The following is a 20,696-nucleotide window of genomic DNA, read 5'->3' on the forward strand; positions in this document are numbered from 1 at the left end:
CCATATTTCTGAAGTATCCCCTTCATCTGACCCAATCATCCACGCATCATCCAGCTGTTACCTATCAGGTCTTTATTGCGGCGGTCCATGGACAGGTTCCTCAGAGCGATGGCCACCGCCCGCACCACCTTGTCTGAGTCCGAGCGAAGCAATTCCACCAGGATGGGCAAGCCCTTCTCCTTGCGCACCGTGGCTCGGATGTAGTTGGACCACTAGGGGGCACCAGAGAGACGGTTTTCAGTGAGGAGGGCTGGATCGGCGTGAGTGATTCACAGTGTGATATTGTACGCTGTCGGCTCACAGAAAAAAAAAAAACGTGTGTGTTAGCAAACAGTGCATTTTCCCTTGTAATACGTACAAACCGAGCTGTCCAAGAATTACTTGGCTTTGGTTTGTTGTAAATAACAAGTTGTCTCAATTACACATAAACGGATTAATCTGAAACACTTGGCTTTGATATGAAAGAGCTCTCAGCAGCACATTAGCAAGCCTCCAGAGACACAATTAAAACCAACGCAATGCCAGAAGACTGCCACTGAGTGGCAGCGGTGAGTTGCCAAGCAAGTAATCCCTGTGACTCCATGAAGATGAAAAGATATTGGCAAAATGTCCCATTAAAGCACAGAAAGACAGGACTGAATGATCTCTACTTATACAATGTGTCGGCGAGCCAATGGTTAAGATGGCGAAGCCGCCCCCCCCCCCCTCCAAGCCCACAAAGGCGAGCTCTAACAGCACCACCAAGGTGTCAAGCCCCCCCCCCCCCCCGCCGCCCAGACCCACTCACAGTCCACTGGCCCGCGCTCAGGTTCTGCAAAGCCCCGGCTGCAGCCTCCAAGGTGTTATAGTTCTGGCTCTCGGTGAGCAGGGACAGGTAGAGCCTGACCACCTCGGGCTGGTACAGTAGCTCAAAGCCTGTCGGGAGGGGGCAGGGACAAGGGGGTGAGATACCGGATCTCCCATAGCTCACTGGACAAGGCAGGGCTACAGCCAGACTGAATATTGGAGAAATAGTGAATTCAGTCATTAAACATTTGACGGCCGGACCTCCACATTCAAACACGGTTACAGCTTTTAAAAATGGCCCCACACTTTGTAAGGGATTACAGAGTCCCATCCGGTCCAGCCCAGCCCAAGTCATGGATAATTCATATAAAAGATGAACCGGGGAAATCTGCCTCCTTATCCCTCGCTCCGTTCAGTTCTGTGGTTCTTCATAATTAGGCATAAGAAAGCAAAACAAAAAATCAGTGATACTCAGCACGCCAATCTCCATCCACTGGCCTGATGTCCATCAGGGGGCGCTATTTCACAGGAGAATCTCAGCTCTGTATTCAGCTGACACTGCCTTAGTACAGTCAGGAGACTCAGGGGGATAACCATAGTGTTGAAGTGCTCTTCCACACAGATAAAGTACAAGAAAGTTCACTGTAAAGGTGTAAGAACAGCCTCGTCAGATCACAAGCCAAGCGAGACGCGCTGCAGGGGTCCCATCAAGGTCACTCAGCTGCCCCAGAAACCTTTAGCTGCGAGGATGAGGAAGCTTTAGTCAGACTTCTTTTTCAAACATGTTTCAATGTGAACGCTTTGCCCACTTGGGGTTTCGATATCCCAGAGTTCACTGCTTTAGACAGAGGTGAGGTTCTGGGGCAGGACAGAGCCGGCCTTTCCCAGTTGATAAACAGTAGCCAGCAGACTGGGAAGGAATACTTATTCTTTGTTTCCATTTATGCCAGCTCTGCACCCATTGCACCCAGACCTCATGCATCCATTCATAACATCTGTGACGCTCCTGTGAAGAGACACAGACCTACTAATGAGAAAAGCAGTGATAATTCAGTGCTACTCCTGCATTGGCCAATAAGAAACAGGACTGTCAGCCGAAACCAACTGATGATTGGCTGATACATGCGTCCATCATGCCCACAGGTGACAAAAACAGCCAATACCAGTAACAAAAAGCTACCAGTGGGGGAAAAAATAACATGTTGCCAGGCCAGAATATCCCATGAACAAAGAGAGTGGGCGGCACAGAGACCCCTTCCGTCAGGCCCAAACTAAATCAACATTGTCGTTTCAAATTGGTTTTAAAGGTCATGTCATAAATATCACAGATATAATCTATGTACATATTTAACCTCCCAGCATCCTGGGCTGGATCTGCGAGAGATTAAATTACATCTTTTCCTTACGCCTGTTATTACTGCTGTCATATGCGAGTTCTTTTCACACTCCGGGGGATATGACAGAATTAGCTGCAGTGGCGTCTGAAGGGAACTGATACTAATATGCCCCCGTCTGAGCCAATCAAACGAGCCGATTGGCTTTTCCTGTGCAGTTTCAATGAGGTAAATTTAATGGGAGAAATGGTGTCCTTGTAGGGTTTCCACCAGCAAACTAGCACCAAGGCTGGATCAGCCTCAGCGTCCATCTCCAGAAAAGAGCCGCTCGGTTCCAGGGATCTCCTGAAGGTCTGACTGCGGGGTGACCACATTCCTGATTCGATGATAACACATCTACAGAAAGAAGTCGTGGATCCCGGCAGAACGTAGAGCAAGATGCGGGAGCGGACCCCCACGCTCGCAGTGAGGTTACATCATCGCATTGCACTGCTGGGATGGCGGGCATGAAGGCTGCCCCAATTTCCCACTCAGCCGGAGGCCCCAGAGAAGCAGACGAGGCTAGAGAGAGCAGTCAAGGGGTCCTGGGGTCTGAGGAGGTTTTATTGATGTTTGCAGAGGAGAAGTGACATCCCGGGGAGCTGAACTCCCCCCACTGTATTCAAATGGGGAAAACAAGAGAGAAGAAGGAGGCTGATGGGTGGGTGGGGGGGCAGGAAAGAGGAGAAAAGACGCATCATGCAGTGAGTCTAACAGCACACAAGTGCCAGCTGGTTCTGTTGCCATGGAGACTACATCTCCCTAAAACCAACAAATATGTCCATTAGCAATGAGATAAGCAGCCCAATGAGCAGCAGAAAGCAAGTGCACAAACAGCATTAGTTTATTTACTTAATTTTTATTATGACTGCAGTCACACACAAGGTGGCGCTCTGGTGTTTTATGGCTCCTCTCTTAGACAGCCTCATTATTTTTCCAGTGCGATTTCGCCTTAAGAGTCCAAATTACCAATGATGGTTCTAGAATCTTATCAAACGCGAGCACTGAAATACACACACATGGATGCGCACACTCCGAATCCTCTCTCCATCGGTTAGTCTGAAGTGGTCACAACGTTTAACATAAAAATACGTCGTGAAATCTGTCTCAGGTCGGCTTAGATTCCGTCTCCCTCCTAACTCTTGCCATCTCTCTCCATGCTTCCAGATAGGAATGCTCTCGGCCAATGCTGGGGAGAATTGGCATGGAAACTGGGGGCCGAGCGACAGGTTTGATAAACGGGACGAGCGACTTTCCATTTCAGTTGCAGTGTGGCCGCACCTGACACGTCCCCTCCCAGCTTCAGCGGGCCGCTGCCTGTTACCGGGCCTACCAGTGCGGGAAGCAGAAAGGGCTTCTGGGAATCCTGGGCTGTGTTTCAAAGCCATTTCTGTACAGTGGGAATGCAGGAACAGTCACGGCTGTCAGGGTGACTGTGAGGGTGTATTAGTGTGATGGGCAGCAGTGGGCTCGTTTAGGGCACCGTTTCCCAATCCGGTCCTTGGGGACCCACAGACAGTCCATAGTTTTCCTCTTTCCCAGCTCCAGGTAAAAATGTGGACTGTTCCTGACCTCCACAAGGCTGTGTGAACACAACACAACCGCAAATGATCTGACGCGAGAGAGTGCAACCACCTAATCCGGGAAACACTACAAACCCAACAAAGATATCCAATAACTTCAATGCTACAGTGTTCACAGCAAAGGGGGTTCGAGGTCCCTGTATTAGAAACCCAAAAGCAAAGGATTCCTGTGGGTTTCTGGGGCAGCATATAGCCCAAGCTAAATACCCCTCCAATTTGTCCATCTCGAGATTCAGTATCACAGAGACAAAAACAAACCAAAACAAGGTAATGAACAAAAGCAAAGTGAAAAGTAAATCTTAGTGTGGGCTCCGTTCAGTTTTAATGGTACACTGTAATCATCCTGTATCCTGCTGGGGGTGGGGGCAGCTGCGGGGGTAAATCAGTCCCAAAATCACCACAGAGCCCCCAGGCTCCTTTCAGTTTGGTGGTATTTATCTCACTCCACCACCAGCTATTCAGCAAAAGTCATTTCAGAATTTCCAGACACGATTTAGCAACATCGCTGGAACTAAATTGAATTGGGCAGTGGTGGCTTAATGGTCAGGGAAGCGCACTTATAATTGAAACATTGCTGGTTCAAATCCCCGACCAGAAAGGCACCACTGAGGTACCCTGAGCAAGGTACCGCCCCCACGCACTGCTCCCCGGGCGCTGAATTAGCTGCCCCCTGCTATGTCACGATGTCACATATGGGTTAAATGCAGAGGACACGTTTCGTTGTTGTGCACAGTGTGCTGTGGTGTGTCAACAATGACCAATGATCACCAAATTCTAAAAAATCTAATTCTAATGAGACACTGAAAATTTAGGAGGGCTGGCTGAGGCAGCCGACTGTCACAGTGCAACGACAGGGACAGCAGCAGAGACAGGGACTACCGGCAGGTCTGTGTTAGCTTTGACAGCAGGGGAGGGAACTGGAATGGAACTGAAAAGTCCACAGTCAGGAAGCACGGATGCCTGCTCACAAACAGCATTCCGGTCTCTCCAACAGTAAATACCTTTACTTTAGTCAGGCCCAGCAAAGGACCCTGGCACACAGACGGTGTTTGGCAACCCATACCGTGGAACAGAGAGTTCTGGATGGAGATATCTGGGCCGTGAGAATCAGCCTGCCATCTATTCACACCACATCTCTGACTTCCACCCGCATCGGCGTTCTCGTGGCCCGAGGCGCGGCCAGCGGGGTCATCGCATACCGAAGAATCGAGAATCAATTCTGCAGTGTTACTGATTCCGAAGCAGGAATCGACTGGAGCTACACACACACACACACACACACACGCACGCCTCAGCTACAGGAAGTGAGGACGCTCCCCCACTCCGGCTTCCGGAAGGAGTTGTCTGAAAAACACCAAACCGGATAATACAGCATTACAGAGGCTGTTTAATGAACAAGCGATGAGCCACACTGGTTATTACTAAAGGAAACTGAGTAGACTTTAGCTTCTGTACCATGAAGGGCTTCCAAAAGCACCTGTGGGGGTCACTGAATGATTTAAGTCAGATTGAGGTGATTATCAGTGTCCCCAGCAGCCAGAAAAGTAGAAGGTCCTGTTGGGGGAAGTCCTGGGTTTGGGAAATCTGTGACCTGGGCAAAGACGACCACAGTGTACCACCACATCCAGCAGGGGGCGCTAAGCTCGCCTTCAGTAGCTCATATGCATATCAGCGCCCGGTTACGCTCAGGCTTTGCAGCACGTCAGTGGACATTAGAACACCTGAAGGGACTGGCACAGGAGTGAAATCCGGGTGAATCAAAGGCCCGTCAGGTTCTGGAATCCTCCTGTTTCTTGTTCGAAGAAAGGAAGATGAAACCATGAAATCAGAACGGAGGGAATTCATGAGCTATCCCACCTCTGATGCATTTCCTGTGACACATAACTGAGTGACTGTGGAATCAGCCAGTTCCTTCATAGACCCTTAAAATGATCACTCTTTGTATCTTTGTGTTTTCATATCTCACTCCTCTCAGTATATATTCCCCGAGTTATAAATACCCTTCCTTAACACAATCTTCCAGCATGCTGTGAAACCTCTTCTTAACTTAATTTGTTTCAGTAGGAACTGTCTATTATGTGGTGCAGCAATCATTCTCAGTACAGTCGTCTTTACTACTATGTAGGTGAAACAGTAGTTTGCCACTGTTCCATTAGGGGGCACTCCACCATCACCTGCACTAGCTATATTGGAAGGCAGGCTGTTTTTTCAAAAGTGACCAGGGTTCCTGGTCCTTGGGAAGCAGCCTAACAACAATAAAATGCTGGGACCATTAACCTGGGTTCAGCACAGCAAAAACCTTCATGGTCTGGGGCTCTCACTGGCATCTGGATCTGGAGTGGTTAGAAAACAAGCATCCCACAGTGATTCAGAGAGAGCTAACCACAGCACAAACAGCGACTGTGACCCGTCACCATCTCACAACAAATAAAGACAAAATACCCATAATCTTCATAGTGCTGACTCCAGTTCTCCATTCAACAAGTTCAGGGACAAAAAAGCAGCTAACATTTTATTTCCCCATCCCCTCACAAAAAACAGATTTTTTTCAACCAAATAGAGGAAACTGCAAACTAATGGACAATATGGATGCTCCTGCTAACTGACGGGTGGTGCGGAAGTTCCTGCTAACTGAAGGGTGGCTCCTGCTAACTGAAGGGCGGTGCGGAAGTTCCTGCTAACTGAAGGGTGGCTCCTGCTAACTGAAGGGCGGCACGGAAGTTCCTGCTAACTGACGGGTGCCTCCTGCTAACTGAAGAACACTATGAAGACCCCTGCTAGTGGTATTAAATTCGAATTGTTAAGCCATTCCTGTAACATTCCCGAGAAGAAGCTCTCATTACCCTGAAAACATGTCAGTCTCCTGTCTCCTCATAAAAGGAGATGCCCCTCTTGGCCTATGGGGGGCCATGGACTTGCCTGTGTTTGGCATAATAAGGCAGAGTGGCTTGGGCACTGATTTTTCTGGGCTGGACAGAATGCCTCATGGATCCCTCATGCATCAGTCACGCTCATACCTTTGGTGGGTTCCGTCCGCTTGGGCAGGTCCAGTGTGTCGTAGCTTTTCTCACTCTCTCCATTTTTCCTGCCTGGTTCGGGTGGGAGGGGGAGAGCAGGGTTAGGTGTCGCCTTCTGGCAAACGGGCCGCCCCGTCAGACCCAAGGGTGCTGGCGGCGTTTTCCGGAAGGTGACGGTTTATTTGGGAGATGTAGGCAAGTGTTAGATGGAATGTAGAGGATTGGGGGAATGGCAACAGACTGAGGTTCAGCCTTGTACAGCTGATGGGGAGAGTAGGGGTGAGGCTGGGTCAACCAATCGGGCGGTGGGGGGGGGGGGGTTATCCGCAACAGCTGGGGGTGAAGCACAAGGTCCCACCTTGGGGTCTTTTCAAAGAGCCCTGCTTTCTGTAGCAGTATGGTCAACAGAGGACATTACAGCTAGGGGGGCTCTAGGAAAGACAAACAGGCGATGCAAGTGTGATGCAAGTGAGGTAAGAGGGAACTCACTCACCTTGGTTAAACCACTCCTCTACAGTTAGCGGAGGTAGCAGCAGCGAGCATGAAAACGCAAGCAGGGCGGGAGCGGGACGGGGGGTGGGGGGGTGGGGGGGAAGAGAAAAGCAACGATAAAAGGTATGGTCTTCTGGGGGGCAGATTTATTGCCGTGTGGTTCGGCACTAAACAAAAGGCTGTTGATAAAAGGAGTGTAACACGAGTGCAGTGTCAGAGGAGGTGATGAAGTCTGCTAACACACAACCGCACAGAGACGATGGATTCCTGACAGCCAGGGGGCAGGAGATCAGTGATCTACTGCAATTTTACAGGATTTCCAAGAGCAAAATCAATCTACAGCACATAGCATGTGAGTTTACCAACTGCTGTAGATCACAGGAATTCATCTGAAGCTAAAACCTCGGCTTACAGGCCATACTCTTGGGTTTCATTAATAAAATCACTGAAACTGATTAGTCAGGCAATATTCAATTTCATAAGCAGAGAAAAAAAGGCCATTCTAATGCTTAAATAAGTACGATTTCTGTTACAATTAATTCTTAGTAATTATTATAAGTGATTTAAAATTTTTATTAGTTAATGAGCCAGGCAAATTAATAAACATATTTGTTCAAGCATACAAATGCAGTACTTTATCTGAATTAAACTGGGAACCTTCTTAGTCCGTATCCTTAACTACAATGCTCCCTACTGTCCATATGCCATCTCTCAGACTCTCCTCCCAGGATAACCGGGCTGTGGCAGGAAGATCTGGATGCCATGACACAATCCTGTTTCTGTACATTGTTATAAAACATGGACGAGCCATAACAAGGTAATTACCACCATGCCACACACATCACACTCTTTTGTCCTAGAGCAGGTATTGATGCCTTTCTGTCGGCAGCTGATGCTTTAGGAAGGTGTAATGGAGCATTCAGCATGTGTGTGTGTGTGAGTGTCTGCATGTGTGTATGCGTGTCTGCATGTGTGTATGCGTGTCTGCATGTGTGTGTGCGTGTCTGCATGTGTGTATGCGTGTCTGCATGTGTGTGTGTGAGTGTCTGCATGTGTGTGTGTGAGTGTCTGCATGTGTGTATGCGTGTCTGCATGTGTGTGTATGCGTATGCGTGTCTGCATGTGTGTGTGTGAGTGTCTGCATGTGTGTATGCGTGTCTGCATGTGTGTGTATGCGTATGCGTGTCTGCATGTGTGTGTGTGAGTGTCTGCATGTGTGTATGCGTGTCTGCGTGTCTGCATGTGTGTGTGTGTGAGTGTCTGCGTGTGTGTGTGTGTGTCTGCATGTGTATGTGTGTGTGTGTGTGTCTGCATGTGTATGTGTGTGTGTGAGTGTCTGCATGTGTATGTGTGTCAGTGTCTGCATGTGTGTGTGTGTGTCTGCGTGTGTGTGTGTGTGTTTCTGCATGTGTGTGTGTCTGCATGTGTGTGTGTGTGTGTGTGTCTGCATGTGTGTGTGTGTGTGTCTGCATGTGTGTGTGTGTGTCTGCATGTGTGTGTGTGTCTGCATGTGTGTGTGTGTGTCTGCGTGTGTATGTGTGTGTGTGAGTGTCTGCATGTGGGTGTGTGAGTGTCTGCATGTGTGTGTGTGTGTGAGTGTCTGCATGTGTGTGTGTGTGTGTGTGTGTGTGAGTGTCTGCATGTGTGTGTGTGTGTGTGTGTGTGTGAGTGTCTGCATGTGTGTGCTCTGACCTTTGGTCTTCTTTCCGCCAAAGCAGCCGGCATCATCCTTCTTCTTCCTCTGCGGCCCCACCGATCCTGGCGCCTGATTGGTTGAGGGCTCCTGGAATTTCTCTGCCCCTGGCACCTCTTTATGCACGTGATAGGACAGGTTCCGCATAATGCACACACAGTTCTCCACCGACTGGCAAGGCACAGATATAAAAAAAAAAAAAAAAAAAAAAAAGCCACGTAGGGCATCACACTCTGTACATGGGAGCATGTGTGCATGCGTGTGTGTGTGCATGCGTGTGTGCGTGTGTGTGTGCATGCGTGTGCGCGGACCCACCTTGTTATCCATGTCCTTCTTGCCCACTGCCGACTGCAGGGCATGCAGCAGTGCATCCACCAGACCCTCACACTCCCGCAGCCTGCGTCGTGCCTCTGCCCCGTCTGAGCTCACATTCCTGCAGCAGGTGACACGGCAAAGTCAGAGAAACCAGCTGTCAACGCGGGACACACCGCTGTGCCGTCAACACGCCCCGAAAAATACAAAGCTTTATGTCACTTCAGACCCCCTTTAGCAAGGCCTCGGTCTTTCAGAGGGTTAGGGGCCGCTCTCCGTGTTTGGGGGCTCCCAGGGGCCCGTCGTGCACCGGGCGGTTCCCAGAGCGGCGTCCCGTTAGTCTCCGATGCCGTCTGGTCGTTAGGGCACTTGAAGCTGATTAAAACTAATTAACAGAGGAGTGCAGATGCCGACCACCATATGGAGCAGGGACTCTGTTCGCCTTTTTACGCAACCGGCTCTTGCACCTTGGCGATGCCATCTGGCTTGCAGCTTGAAGCGTCTCTTCGTTTGTTTATAATAGACGCTGCGGCCGCACGGATCCGTCGCCTTTCTCCCGCTCTCGTTATAGCTCTCTCCTCTTTTATTTAGTACCTATTTCCTGCCATTACTGCATTTTAGGGAGGGCCGGGGGTCACAGCGTAGGACTCCACTTTTGGTGCTGCATGTTTGTTTCGTGTGGGTGCCCTGTCATTAATCATCTTAATGATGGACGTCCCCTTAGGCCATGATGAGTCTTGGAAACAAAAGGGCCTGACCTTTGTGATCTGTCCCCAAAGCTCATGGAGAACCTTTTATTTTACAACAGTCAATAACATAGCAACCTCACAGAAGGTCATCTGTGGGCTATCGCCACAGCAACCTTTTCACCTCAAGGTCAATGACGTCCTTGACAGGACCCTAATAACTATTTCAAGTCATCGGTCAAGATAGCACGGCTTCAGAAACGATTTGGAGATGGAAGCACGGAAGCTGGCAGTAAATCTGTTTACTAAGTTAGCTAGTGAATATAACTTATTTGTTTATCAGCAAATTGCCCCATCATTTATGCAAGATGCTTCAGCAGCCCAAAATTAAGTCGATTTCAGTTTCATCAAGAAACAATAATAAATTCACCCAGACGGCAACAGCACACAACCCGGGTCTGTTTACTGGCAAAGTGGCATCGCTGCTAGGCAACTTACTAGGCAACAGATGTCACGGGTTACCGTTTCCATAGAGACATGGCTCCACAGCCAGTTCAGAGGCACACAGGAGACGCAGAACTGCTGGGTATCAAATAACTCAAGGAGGGTCCTGGTTGAGGCCTGGGTTCAAGGTTTGCGGTTGAGGTTGGGTCAAAGTTAGCAATGGGAAGAGACTGTAACACTGAACTGCATCAAGCCTTAAAGCCACGCAGCACTGTGTCCGACCCTCCCACCAGTCGTTCATGGTCCAATCTGTAATGGCTGCTGTCCTGCTGGCCTCCCCGAGGTGGAAACTGGACCACTGGGGTAATAGGCATACAGCGCAAGGACAGCGAGATCATCCAACCTTCCCCACCATGCATAGGTGACCTAAGCAGCCCCAGATGTCTAAGAGGAGAAGCCAAAGGAATTTAATCTGGAATGTGTTAAACTGGGAACTGGGGGTGGGGGAACAAGTGTTTGGCTGGAGCCAGGCCAGCTACTGGGGGGGAGGTTATGGGCCTAATGGTGGACAGACAGCCCCCCAGAACACGTGCATACCTCTACAACTTCTGTGGAGCAGGCCCTGCCAGAACTGTAAGTGTGTAATTCAAACCAGAGCCAAAGGGGGCAGTGTGTGTGTAAATGTGTATATGTGTGTGTGTGTAAATGTGTATATGTGTGTGTGTGTAAATGTGTATATGTGTGTGTGTGTTAATGTGTGTGTGTATCGTGCACAGAGCAGACTGCACTTGAATATCTACTTGAATATAAACACATATCCAGGGCAGTGTGAACATCTCCGCTCCTCAGGTTCACTGCTCCTTGGCTTTGGCACCGTGTCACTCAGCTGTGCGCTAACGATGCAGCATAGCGACACCGGGTGACAGCAAGGTGACGACACCACAGGCTTCTCACAGGAAGTCCAGCTCACTTCGATTTGGCAGTTCTGACATCCAGCCAGAGGCCAGCAGTTTGTGGGGGTGTCCAGCCCGCGAGCCACGCGTCACCTAAACGTGTAGGATGTCAGCAGGGCCGGTCACATGCGGTAGGTGCTGTAGTCGCAGAAAGCAAGCTGCAGGGGGCGCTCAAGTGTCAGTTGCCTCTGTATCCCAATGAGACAGAGAATCGATACGAGTGCAAGGTCACCGCCGGAGAGCAAAAAAACACTAAATGTTCCAGGAGCCGCAGAGGTGAACCCAGAGAGGTCAAGATACTTTCAATCACTACAGGCAGAAATCTGACAAAGAGGTCCAGCTGTTCCATGGAGAGACATGTCAGGCCAGCAGCCGTACGGATCCACTTGTGTCCGGCATGGCTTTCCATGTCATTTGGCAGTTTCTCTTAGCCCACGTGCAAAAACCCAGACAACAAAAGGACAAGAAACAGCAGCTCGCAAAAAAAAACAAATGACGCAAGCGCTTGCTAACACCGAGGCTGGGAAGGGGGGGGATGGCGGGTTTGCTGCGGGTTGAGTAACCGTGGCGATAGCGCTAACCCTCTTAGCGCCAGATATTCAGCCGAGGGTGGAGCCTTTCAGGCAGCCCCTCCGGATCCCGTGTGCAGAGGGGGCCTCCGTCATTAGTCATCAGCACTAATGGGAGCAAATCGGAATGACTGGGGCGACTGGAACTGGCGTCCCTGACCGTGAAATGGGCCGTAGCCAATGTGAAAGCGGGCCATCCTCCGCGGCCGCTAATGGCTCCTCTCTTCATTCACGTCTTATCCGGGGGGCCTGGGGTAGAGCTGTACCATCTATGAATGTTTCCCAAAGCAGAGCTTTCATGGAGATAGATACATTTAATGGCTGCATCCTGCCCATAACCTGCAACTACAATTAACTAAAAGCATTTGCTTATTAATAAATGGTGAGCAGATTCTGGGGGGCTCAGTGTGCCTGTGATCAGATGGTCGCAGGTTCAAATCCCCTCCTCGGCAGAATAGTCACATTACATCACTCCCTTGAGCAAAGCCCTTACCACCCCCCCCCCCCCCCCCCCAAAATATAATACTCCAGGTGTGCCGGAATATGCCGGAAATGCCCTGACCCTGTGCTCAGACCGCATGTGTTGATCTCAACTATATGTGTGTGCGTATATCTCAAAGCAGAGCAAGATGAGATATGTGAAAAGCAGCACTCCAATATACTTGTAGTCTTAAATTTATAAATGGAAAACTAAGCATCGTTTCATCTGGTAATACAGCCTTCCATGGTTCACGTGGGGAAAAGCGAGGCCTCGTGGTCACATGACCATACCTGAGGCATCCCGACGTGTTTTTGAAGACCGTGGTCCACTCGGCGTCGCGTGGCTTTGAGTCCTCGTTCGGCTCCTGCTCCCAGCCCGAGTGGGGAATGATGACCTCGTTGGTGAGGGTCTGCAGCCCGTGGTTGATGATGACCATCTTCAGTGGCTCATAAGAGGAGAGGTTCCACAATGTTCCTGATAAAAAAGGGAGGTGCAGGTGAATACTGGTCAGCCTGAGGGGGGGGGGGGGGGGGCGTGGTAGCCTTTACACCATAATCTGCTCCTTCTGTTGATAGTTTTCGGACACCTAGAGAACGTGTCGAATGTGACAATCCGGGTTCGGCCGTAACGACACATGAGGGCGTGAGCTGTACAGAGAACATGGAGCCAAATGACAGCCAAAGCTCCAAATGACAGCCAAAGCACCAAATGACAGCCAAACAAAATAATCAGGCCATGAGCTGGTGTTACAAACAGCCGTGCGAGATCAGAAGCCAAGGAGAGCTGGGTTAACAGCATATTAATAGATGACTTCAGAATCCAAACACGTATGCGGCCAAATCTCTGTTTTATTAACTCGAAAACGCCCCCAGCCACATCGTGTAAACAGCTCCATAGTGGGGGCAGGAATGAACGGCAAGGCTGGGGAAAGGGGGAAGGATTCCCACAGCACGCCCAGGGACACTCACACAAACAAGAATACAAGCACATGTGACACCCAGGCAGAAACAGCGTGCAGGAAAGTAACAAGGCTAGTCGAGTCTGTCCGTAACACAGCTAACAGATTCTGCCCGTCACACGGCCAACAGAGTCTGCCCGTCACACGGCCAACAGAGTCTGCCTGTACCACGGCTAGTCGAGTCTGCCCGTGACACGGCTAACAGAGTCTGCCCGTAACACGGCTAGTCGAGTCTGCCCGTAACACGGCTAGTCGAGTCTGCCCGTGACACGGCTTACTGAGTCTGCCCGTGACACGGCTAACAGAGTCTGCCCGTGACACGGCTAACAGTGTCTGCCCGTGACACGGCTAACATTGTCTGCCCGTGACACGGCTAACAGAGTCTGCCCGTGACACGGCTAACAGAGTCTGCCCGTAACACGGCTAACAGAGTCTGCCCGTAACACGGCTAACAGTGTCTGCCCGTAACACGGCTAGTTGAGTCTGCCCGTAACACGGCTAGTTGAGTCTGCCCATAACACGGCTAACAGTGTCTGCCCGTGACACGGCTAACAGAGTCTGCCCGTGACACGGCTAACAGAGTCTGCCCGTGACACGGCTAACAGTGTCTGCCCGTGACACGGCTAACATTGTCTGCCCGTGACACGGCTAACATTGTCTGCCCGTGACACGGCTAACATTGTCTGCCCGTGACACGGCTAACATTGTCTGCCCGTAACACGGCTAACAGTGTCTGCCCGTAACACGGCTAACATTGTCTGCCCGTAACACGGCTAGTTGAGTCTGCCCATAACACGGCTAACAGTGTCTGCCCGTAACACGGCTAACAGATTCTGCCCGTAACACGGCTAGCCCTGTTGTTCCACATCACTCATGTGGCTGAGGCACAGCCATGCCTTAGAAAATAACATTTTCTACCTCAAAGAAAATAACCTTACGGTGGGCTGGGAGGTAACAAGGAGCTACCCTCCCATGCAGCTCAGCGGCCGAGAACACGGGCCACCTCCCCGCTGGGGGGAGCAGGTGTCAGAGATGGGCTGAGGGGGTCAGTGTGGATACGACTAAAAAGAGGAGGAGGGCGGCCTCATTAAGCAGAAAGGTGAAACAGCTGACCCTGAAAGTCATCACACTTCAGAGACAAGATGGCAAAAAACACAGCTTTCTGTGCCAATGCTGGTGTTTCTTTATCCCTTTTCAACCCAGAGCCGCCGTGACGTGACATGAATATAACCATTGTGAGACACCGTGAAGCACGCTACGTGTGTTTGTGCAGCTGTAATGGTGTGGGCTGCACATGGCCTTCCAGTGAGCCCTAACATCACATTCCTGACTCCTCCCGGGTAAAACTCAAAATCATGAAGAAATGCGGCAACAAAGATGACCCCAAAAGCAGCACTCCAACTCCAACTTAAAGGGGGGCCCGCAAAAGGCCGGTTATTCCATTCCGCCAGACGCACACACATTTACGCACACCGACAGACACACAAACACATGTTTACGCACACTGAGAGACACACACACACACGTTTATGCACACTGACAGACACACAAACACACATACACACGTTTACACACACTGACAGACAGACACACACACGTTTACGCACACTGAGAGACACACAAACACACACACACACATTTACGCACACTGACAGACAGACACACACATTTACGCACACTGACAGACACACAAACACACACACACACACACACGTTTACGCACACCGACAGACACACACAAGTACAGCTGGAGTTACTGGTGGCACTGAAGCATTTCCCTGTCATCTTATCTGAAGAGATTCACTCATACACCGCTGCCATGGCAACAATGAAATTTCGAAGGGCTCATGTTGCGTTTCCAGTCCCTCCCTCTAACTCCCACTTCCTGCTACTGCTAAACAGTCCAGTAATCCAATAAAAGTTGGTAACCAAATTAAAATAAACGAATGAATGAATGGGAGGTAAAGCTTCACCGTGTTCCCTCCTTCCTCTTACCCTCGAAACTGCTTCCTTTAATTCCATCTCCTGGGTCTAGAGGACATTCAGAACAGACTGCCGGCCTTGCCTGTGGTGCCCCCCCTTCATCTCTGTTAGCACAAGGAATTATGGGTAACAGCGGCGGGGGGGCGGGGGAGACCTCTGCCCGGGAGGCTGTAGTGTAGCTGTGCTGTGTGCGCCTGGTTGGGGACGGTGGTCAAGCGGGTGGCGGATGGGACAAGAGCTGGCTTGGCTGCACTGACAAATGCAACCCTCGGGGGGGCGCTTCAGGGGAATTGGGGCTGCAGCTGAAAGCTCCACACCTTTCATCTGCAACGGGACACGCCCCGTCTCTCCTGGCTGTTCCGTGTGGGAGCCCAAGCCCCTCGGCTCAGACGGGCCCAGCACAATCCAGGCTGGTTCTCCTCACAATGTGTTCCTCGCCAAATGAAAACCAGATTTCCAAAACCTAAATTAAGGATTAAATAATATAAAACGGATACATTTTCGGTTGGCTTTGCGAGTGCGGCCCTAACTGGCTGGCTGATGGATGCTTTGGTACACAGCGTGCGCAGAAACTAGGAGTTAAGGCACATAAAGGGCTTAAGAAAATACCGACGGCTCCGTCCGTCTCGGCTGTTAAAGCCATCGGCTGGAGCCACGTCGGCCCCACGCCGGCCCGGAATAGCACAACCAACCGACGTGAAGAGCTCCATTTCCAAGACATGCAATTACATTTAATTGTAGCAGAGCGTGCTGGTCCCAGGCACGTTGCAGTGCGTTCATCGTGAAAACCACATGGCCCGTGCTGGCCTTCATGACAGCACAGCCTTTTTTTAGCCTGGGGAAATGCCACAGACCCCTTTGAAAATTGCAGCTGGGGTGTGAATGGAGATTATGAGTGGGAGGGGTTGTCAGCCTCTGGATTTGTTATAGAATGAACTTGATTTTTAAATTCAATGTCTAAACTTTATTTCACTTTAAAAATACATCTAATATCCATGAGCTATTCACCGCAGAGCTGAGGAGAGCCAGGAGCCCAGGTCAGGAAGGACACAGGGAGAGCGTGTACACTCACACAGCCCCCCCCCACCACTGAGGTGTGTTCCCTGCCCAAGCCATGTCCCCATCCTCCCCCCAAGGCATGTCCCCCCCCGCCGCACTGACCCGTGACGAGCTCCCGGACCTCCATGTCGCTGGTCTTCCTCAACAGCCGGATCAGAGCAGGGATGCCATCACAGTTCTTGATGGCCACCTTGTTGTCGTGGTCCCTGCCGTAGGAGATGTTGCGCAGGGCTCCGCAGGCCTTGCGGTGGACCTCGGGCCGCGGGTGATCCAGCAGCCCCACCAGCAGCGGCACGCCCTTCAGATGCCGCACCTCCTTCTTCACCTTGTCATTCTCGTAGCACAGGTGCTGCAGGTAGGCGGCCGCGTTGGACTTCACCGGGTCCACGGGGTGGCCCAGCATGGCGATGACCTCGGGCAGATCGGGGTCGCGCCACCGCGGGTCTTTACGGACGCTGTCTGCCGACGGCGAGCGCCGCCCGCCCATCGGCCCCATGCGGTCCAGACTGGCCAAGCTGCCCAGTTCGGCCTGCGCCAGGGGGGCCGAGTACAAGTTGGGCATGTAGGGGTGACGGTCGTCGATCAGGTCTGCCTCGATGGGGTCCTCATAGCCCCCTCTGGGGTAGAACAAACAGAGAGAGTGTAAGGGGGGAGACGTTTGGGGAGACAGATTGAGTCAAGAGGAGGGGTGATGAGGAGATAAAGTGAGAGATGGAAGGACAGGAGACACAGGAAGCTCAAAACGTGCCGTCCTGATAAGAGCACCGTCCCGAAACAAAACCCCCCAGGAGTTAAGGGCATCTGCCTGCGTCAGCAGAGGCGGGCACAACGCCTTCTGATTTATTAACAGGCAGGGAAGGAGAGTGGGGGGGGGCACAGCCCAAGGGAGCGTGGTGAGGAACACATACAAGACGCTAAGAATCATCCCACAGCTAAGACCCAGCTCCTTAGGTAATGGTGTGTCCGGTAGCTGTACCTAGGGTACAACAGAAAATCCCCTTTAGCTCTGTGTGGCCGAAAAGGGGACCATCTTCAGGCAAACATCCTTCCCAAAATCTATGAAGATTATAATGGACTAAAAATGCTCACTGGCCAATTTTCCCTGACAGGGCACGAGGGGTGAAGGGTGTGGGGGGGGGGGGGGGGGGGTAGCGCTTTGGGGTCAGTGCCCATCTACCCCACGTCATTCTGCTTTTTAGACCAAAACACAGGCTCCTCTCAACCTTCCTCAAGCCCGTGGGTACGACTCCATCCAGAAGGGGGCATCACACTTAAAGACCGGAAGCAGGGAGGCAGTTAAACAACAGAGCCCAACAAGCCAGAAATCCATTAACACCGCGACTCCAGACAGGAAGCAGACAGGGGACCCAATTAGGGGGCACCAGCAAGCCCAGGGACCCATGGCCTTCAGATTGGAGGCCAAGGCGCTGCCCAGAGAGGAAGTGAGGTCATTTATCATGGCTGCATAATAAGATGGGCTATAGTCGGGAGCAAACCTGGCTGGCAACATATCAGCCAATCGGAAGCCTGTGGAATAGGAGTGTACCAACGGCACTGTGAGGGTGGCAGGGGTCAGCGCTGGCAAGGGATGGGCGATCCATGTGTGTGGCAGGCCTCAGGCACAGAGCAACATTCAGAACAGAATAACAGGCCAGAAAAGAACACCCCACATTTGCACATCCTGTGCTTTTCCACATTGCCAGCCACACCTCCAGGGCAGAGCCACAGGGGCACCCAAAAGAGCGGGAAAACACGGTGACTCTCCACCGAATCTGCGAAGCTCAGGGACCCTGTATTCATAATAAAAACATTAAAAGAAAAAGACTGATGCAGGACTTTTCACATGTGAGAGTGCTGAACTGAACCCCCCCATAGATCTGGTGCCCATTATCTGCAGCCATAACACCACCTCCCATGCGACTCTGATGCACCTCACGTCTCTGGCCTATACACCAGTCTGCATGTCCATCTATCAGGTTGTCTCTCTCTCTCTGTCCATCCATCCATCCCTCTGCTGGTATCTGTCCATTTGCCTCTTTACCATGAATCTCATATTGTCCTTTTCCTTGTTCTTAATTTGTTCCCCATCAGCCCCCAAGGCACCTGCTCCAACACTACAGGCCGCCCCCCAAACTCCACTGAGGCCGGCAGGTCGACAGATTCACGCAAAGTGAGACGGGACATGAGAGTCGGGGCAATGATCCCTGCCATTTAAAAGCAGCCATTAATCATGCTGACAGGCCGGCTGGGGGACTGGATGTGACATCACACGACTCACTAATGAATTAAATACACTACAGGGACTAATAGGGTTCCTGTAGAAAGGGGGACCGTTTTCAGAGAAATGTCTTCATTTAAGGTTCTTTAAACAATAATTACAAGACCGTAACAGGCGCAGCACAGGGCTGTAATTAAGACACTTTAATTGTAGCTCTCAATAAACTGGTTCCTGTCAACATCTGTTTTTATAGGGGTCCGATAAGAATGGGGGGGGGGGGGGGGCTCCATGGACACTGAGCACATTCGTCACGCAGTCCTGAGCACAGCGTGGTGTTTTGAAGGCTCCTTGGTAAAACACGCCGGCGACATTAAATGCTCCCCAGCTGGCTTGTGGATGCTCAGCCAGGGCTGTCAGGTGACCAAAAATGAAAGACCTGCACGAAGACCAGTAGTAGGAGGGGTCTCGTCCATGGTGCTTTTGGGCCTCATGACTTCCAGTAACCCTGAGATGACCTAAAATCACTGGGGAAGGGGACGTGTGGGTTCGAAACTCCCAGTACCCCCAGTTCACGGCTTTCGAAATCTCGCATCCTGTGTATTACAGGAAATGCCCTGCTGTACACCACGGAAGGAGGAAGCAGTGATGTGCTCCCAGAAGAGACACCCAGTATCTCACCAAGTATGGGGGGGGGGTCACACAGAGGACAAACAGACCTCCCTCTAGGAGGCCTCGGGAGACGCGGCGTCCTCTCCGACTTTGACGTGCTTGAGTCACCCGCATTAAATGATTCCTCTCTTGTCTTTCAGGGACAAAAATATCATCTATTTACATACAAATGCGCCGCTCCTGTCCTCCCGCTGACAGAGCGCGCTGGCGCGTTGTACACCAAATTACCGCCTCGCACGACTGTCATACACATCCTCACAATCACAGCACTGTCTGCTAGCAAACCAAATGACACCTCTCCTCATGTGATGCTATTCTCCTCAGTAAATTGAAAAAAACACGGGAATGAAATGTCTATTTTTGCAGGCAGAAGCCGCAGTGTGGAGAGACAGAGAGGCGGACAGGATAAACACAAGCTTACCTGACCCGGGGGGGCTCCCTCATGTGTCTGCCATGGTTGGCTCCACCCACTGTGCGCCGATTGGCTGTAGAGTAATCAGACTCCAGGTCGTATGGCTCGTCATCATCGGGGCCCAGGCTGCGCCGATCGTCCTCCAGGCCGTAGGGCTCGGCCTGGAAGCGCTCGGGCTGGGAGCGGTTCAGGTCGACGGTGCCCCCTAGGGGAACCTGGGGCTGCGCCACATGACTGTAGTCGTCCTTGCGGATGGGCAGCGTGTAACTGTTCTCGGGCCGGTAGCCACTGGAGGCCATGTATGGGTAGCGGGGTCGGTAATTAACGCCCCGCGACAGGCTGCCGTAGCTGTCGGGCAAGTCCCCGTAGCCGTCGTGGAGCCCATAATGGCGGTATGGGCCCTCCGGCGTCTCGCCGTATGAGTCGCTGTAGTTGTTGTAGGAGCGGGTCAACGTAGACGTGGCCTGCGGCGTGGAGAAGCGCTCTCCGTTCTTCATGAAGCGCCTGTCGATGGAGTTGGTGTAGCTGCCCAGAGGAGACGAACCCTCAGGGAAGGGCACCCCGTCAGGGCCCAGCGGCACCTGGCGCACGGTGCGTGTCGTCACCGTCTTCACCATCTTAGTGACCTGTGGGAACAGAGCAGAGAAGCGTCACCCTGACCTGTGGCTGGGGGTCAACGCAGACATGCGCAGCATCAATTCCACTTTCAGCACACAGGGTGATGACTGGCCTGTAGGAGGCGCTGTATTCGAGAATGGTAGCTGACAGAAATCTCCAAATCTCACTGCGTTCAGGGCCCCCACCCTGCCCTGAGCCCCATGAGGGACACCGAAACCCAACCACACTGAGCGAACAGGAAACTAGTCAAAGACCAGTGATACAATACAGCATGAAACAGAGGCAGGAGTTCTCGTCTCGCCAATGGAGATGGTGTTGTCCTCCACACAAAACACTAATTATGCTTGTTATTTTATTAACCATGTTAATAACATATAATTATGTTAGCTA

General features: G+C 51.4%; 1 protein-coding gene across 16 annotated transcripts in view; it reads right to left on the minus strand.

Moving 5' to 3' along the window:
• arvcfb (ARVCF delta catenin family member b) overlaps nucleotides 1-20,696 on the minus strand; it is a 113,638-nt gene that overhangs the window by 8,680 nt on the left and 84,262 nt on the right. For 11 of the 16 annotated variants that reach the window (XR_011989267.1, XM_072708982.1, XM_072708983.1 and 8 more), the window contains 8 exons: nucleotides 19,698-20,314; nucleotides 16,492-17,006; nucleotides 12,680-12,863; nucleotides 8,944-9,377; nucleotides 7,253-7,270; nucleotides 6,760-6,831; nucleotides 788-915; nucleotides 62-212 (listed from right to left, as the gene is read on the minus strand). Coding sequence is in view for 15 of the 16 variants with exons in the window: in XM_072708982.1 (XP_072565083.1) it covers nucleotides 62-212; nucleotides 788-915; nucleotides 6,760-6,831; nucleotides 7,253-7,270; nucleotides 8,944-9,377; nucleotides 12,680-12,863; nucleotides 16,492-17,006; nucleotides 19,698-20,314 (2,119 nt within the window). In the remaining variant the exon portion in view is untranslated. The remainder of the gene's footprint in view (nucleotides 1-61; nucleotides 213-787; nucleotides 916-6,759; nucleotides 6,832-7,252; nucleotides 7,271-8,943; nucleotides 9,378-12,679; nucleotides 12,864-16,491; nucleotides 17,007-19,697; nucleotides 20,315-20,696) is intronic. The other 5 variants (XM_023812333.2, XM_023812327.2, XM_072708979.1 and 2 more) reach the window with 2 other exon arrangements.

The sequence above is a fragment of the Paramormyrops kingsleyae genome, chromosome 2 (genome assembly GCF_048594095.1).
Source record: "Paramormyrops kingsleyae isolate MSU_618 chromosome 2, PKINGS_0.4, whole genome shotgun sequence".
In the NCBI taxonomy this organism is placed as follows: Eukaryota; Metazoa; Chordata; class Actinopteri; order Osteoglossiformes; family Mormyridae; genus Paramormyrops; species Paramormyrops kingsleyae.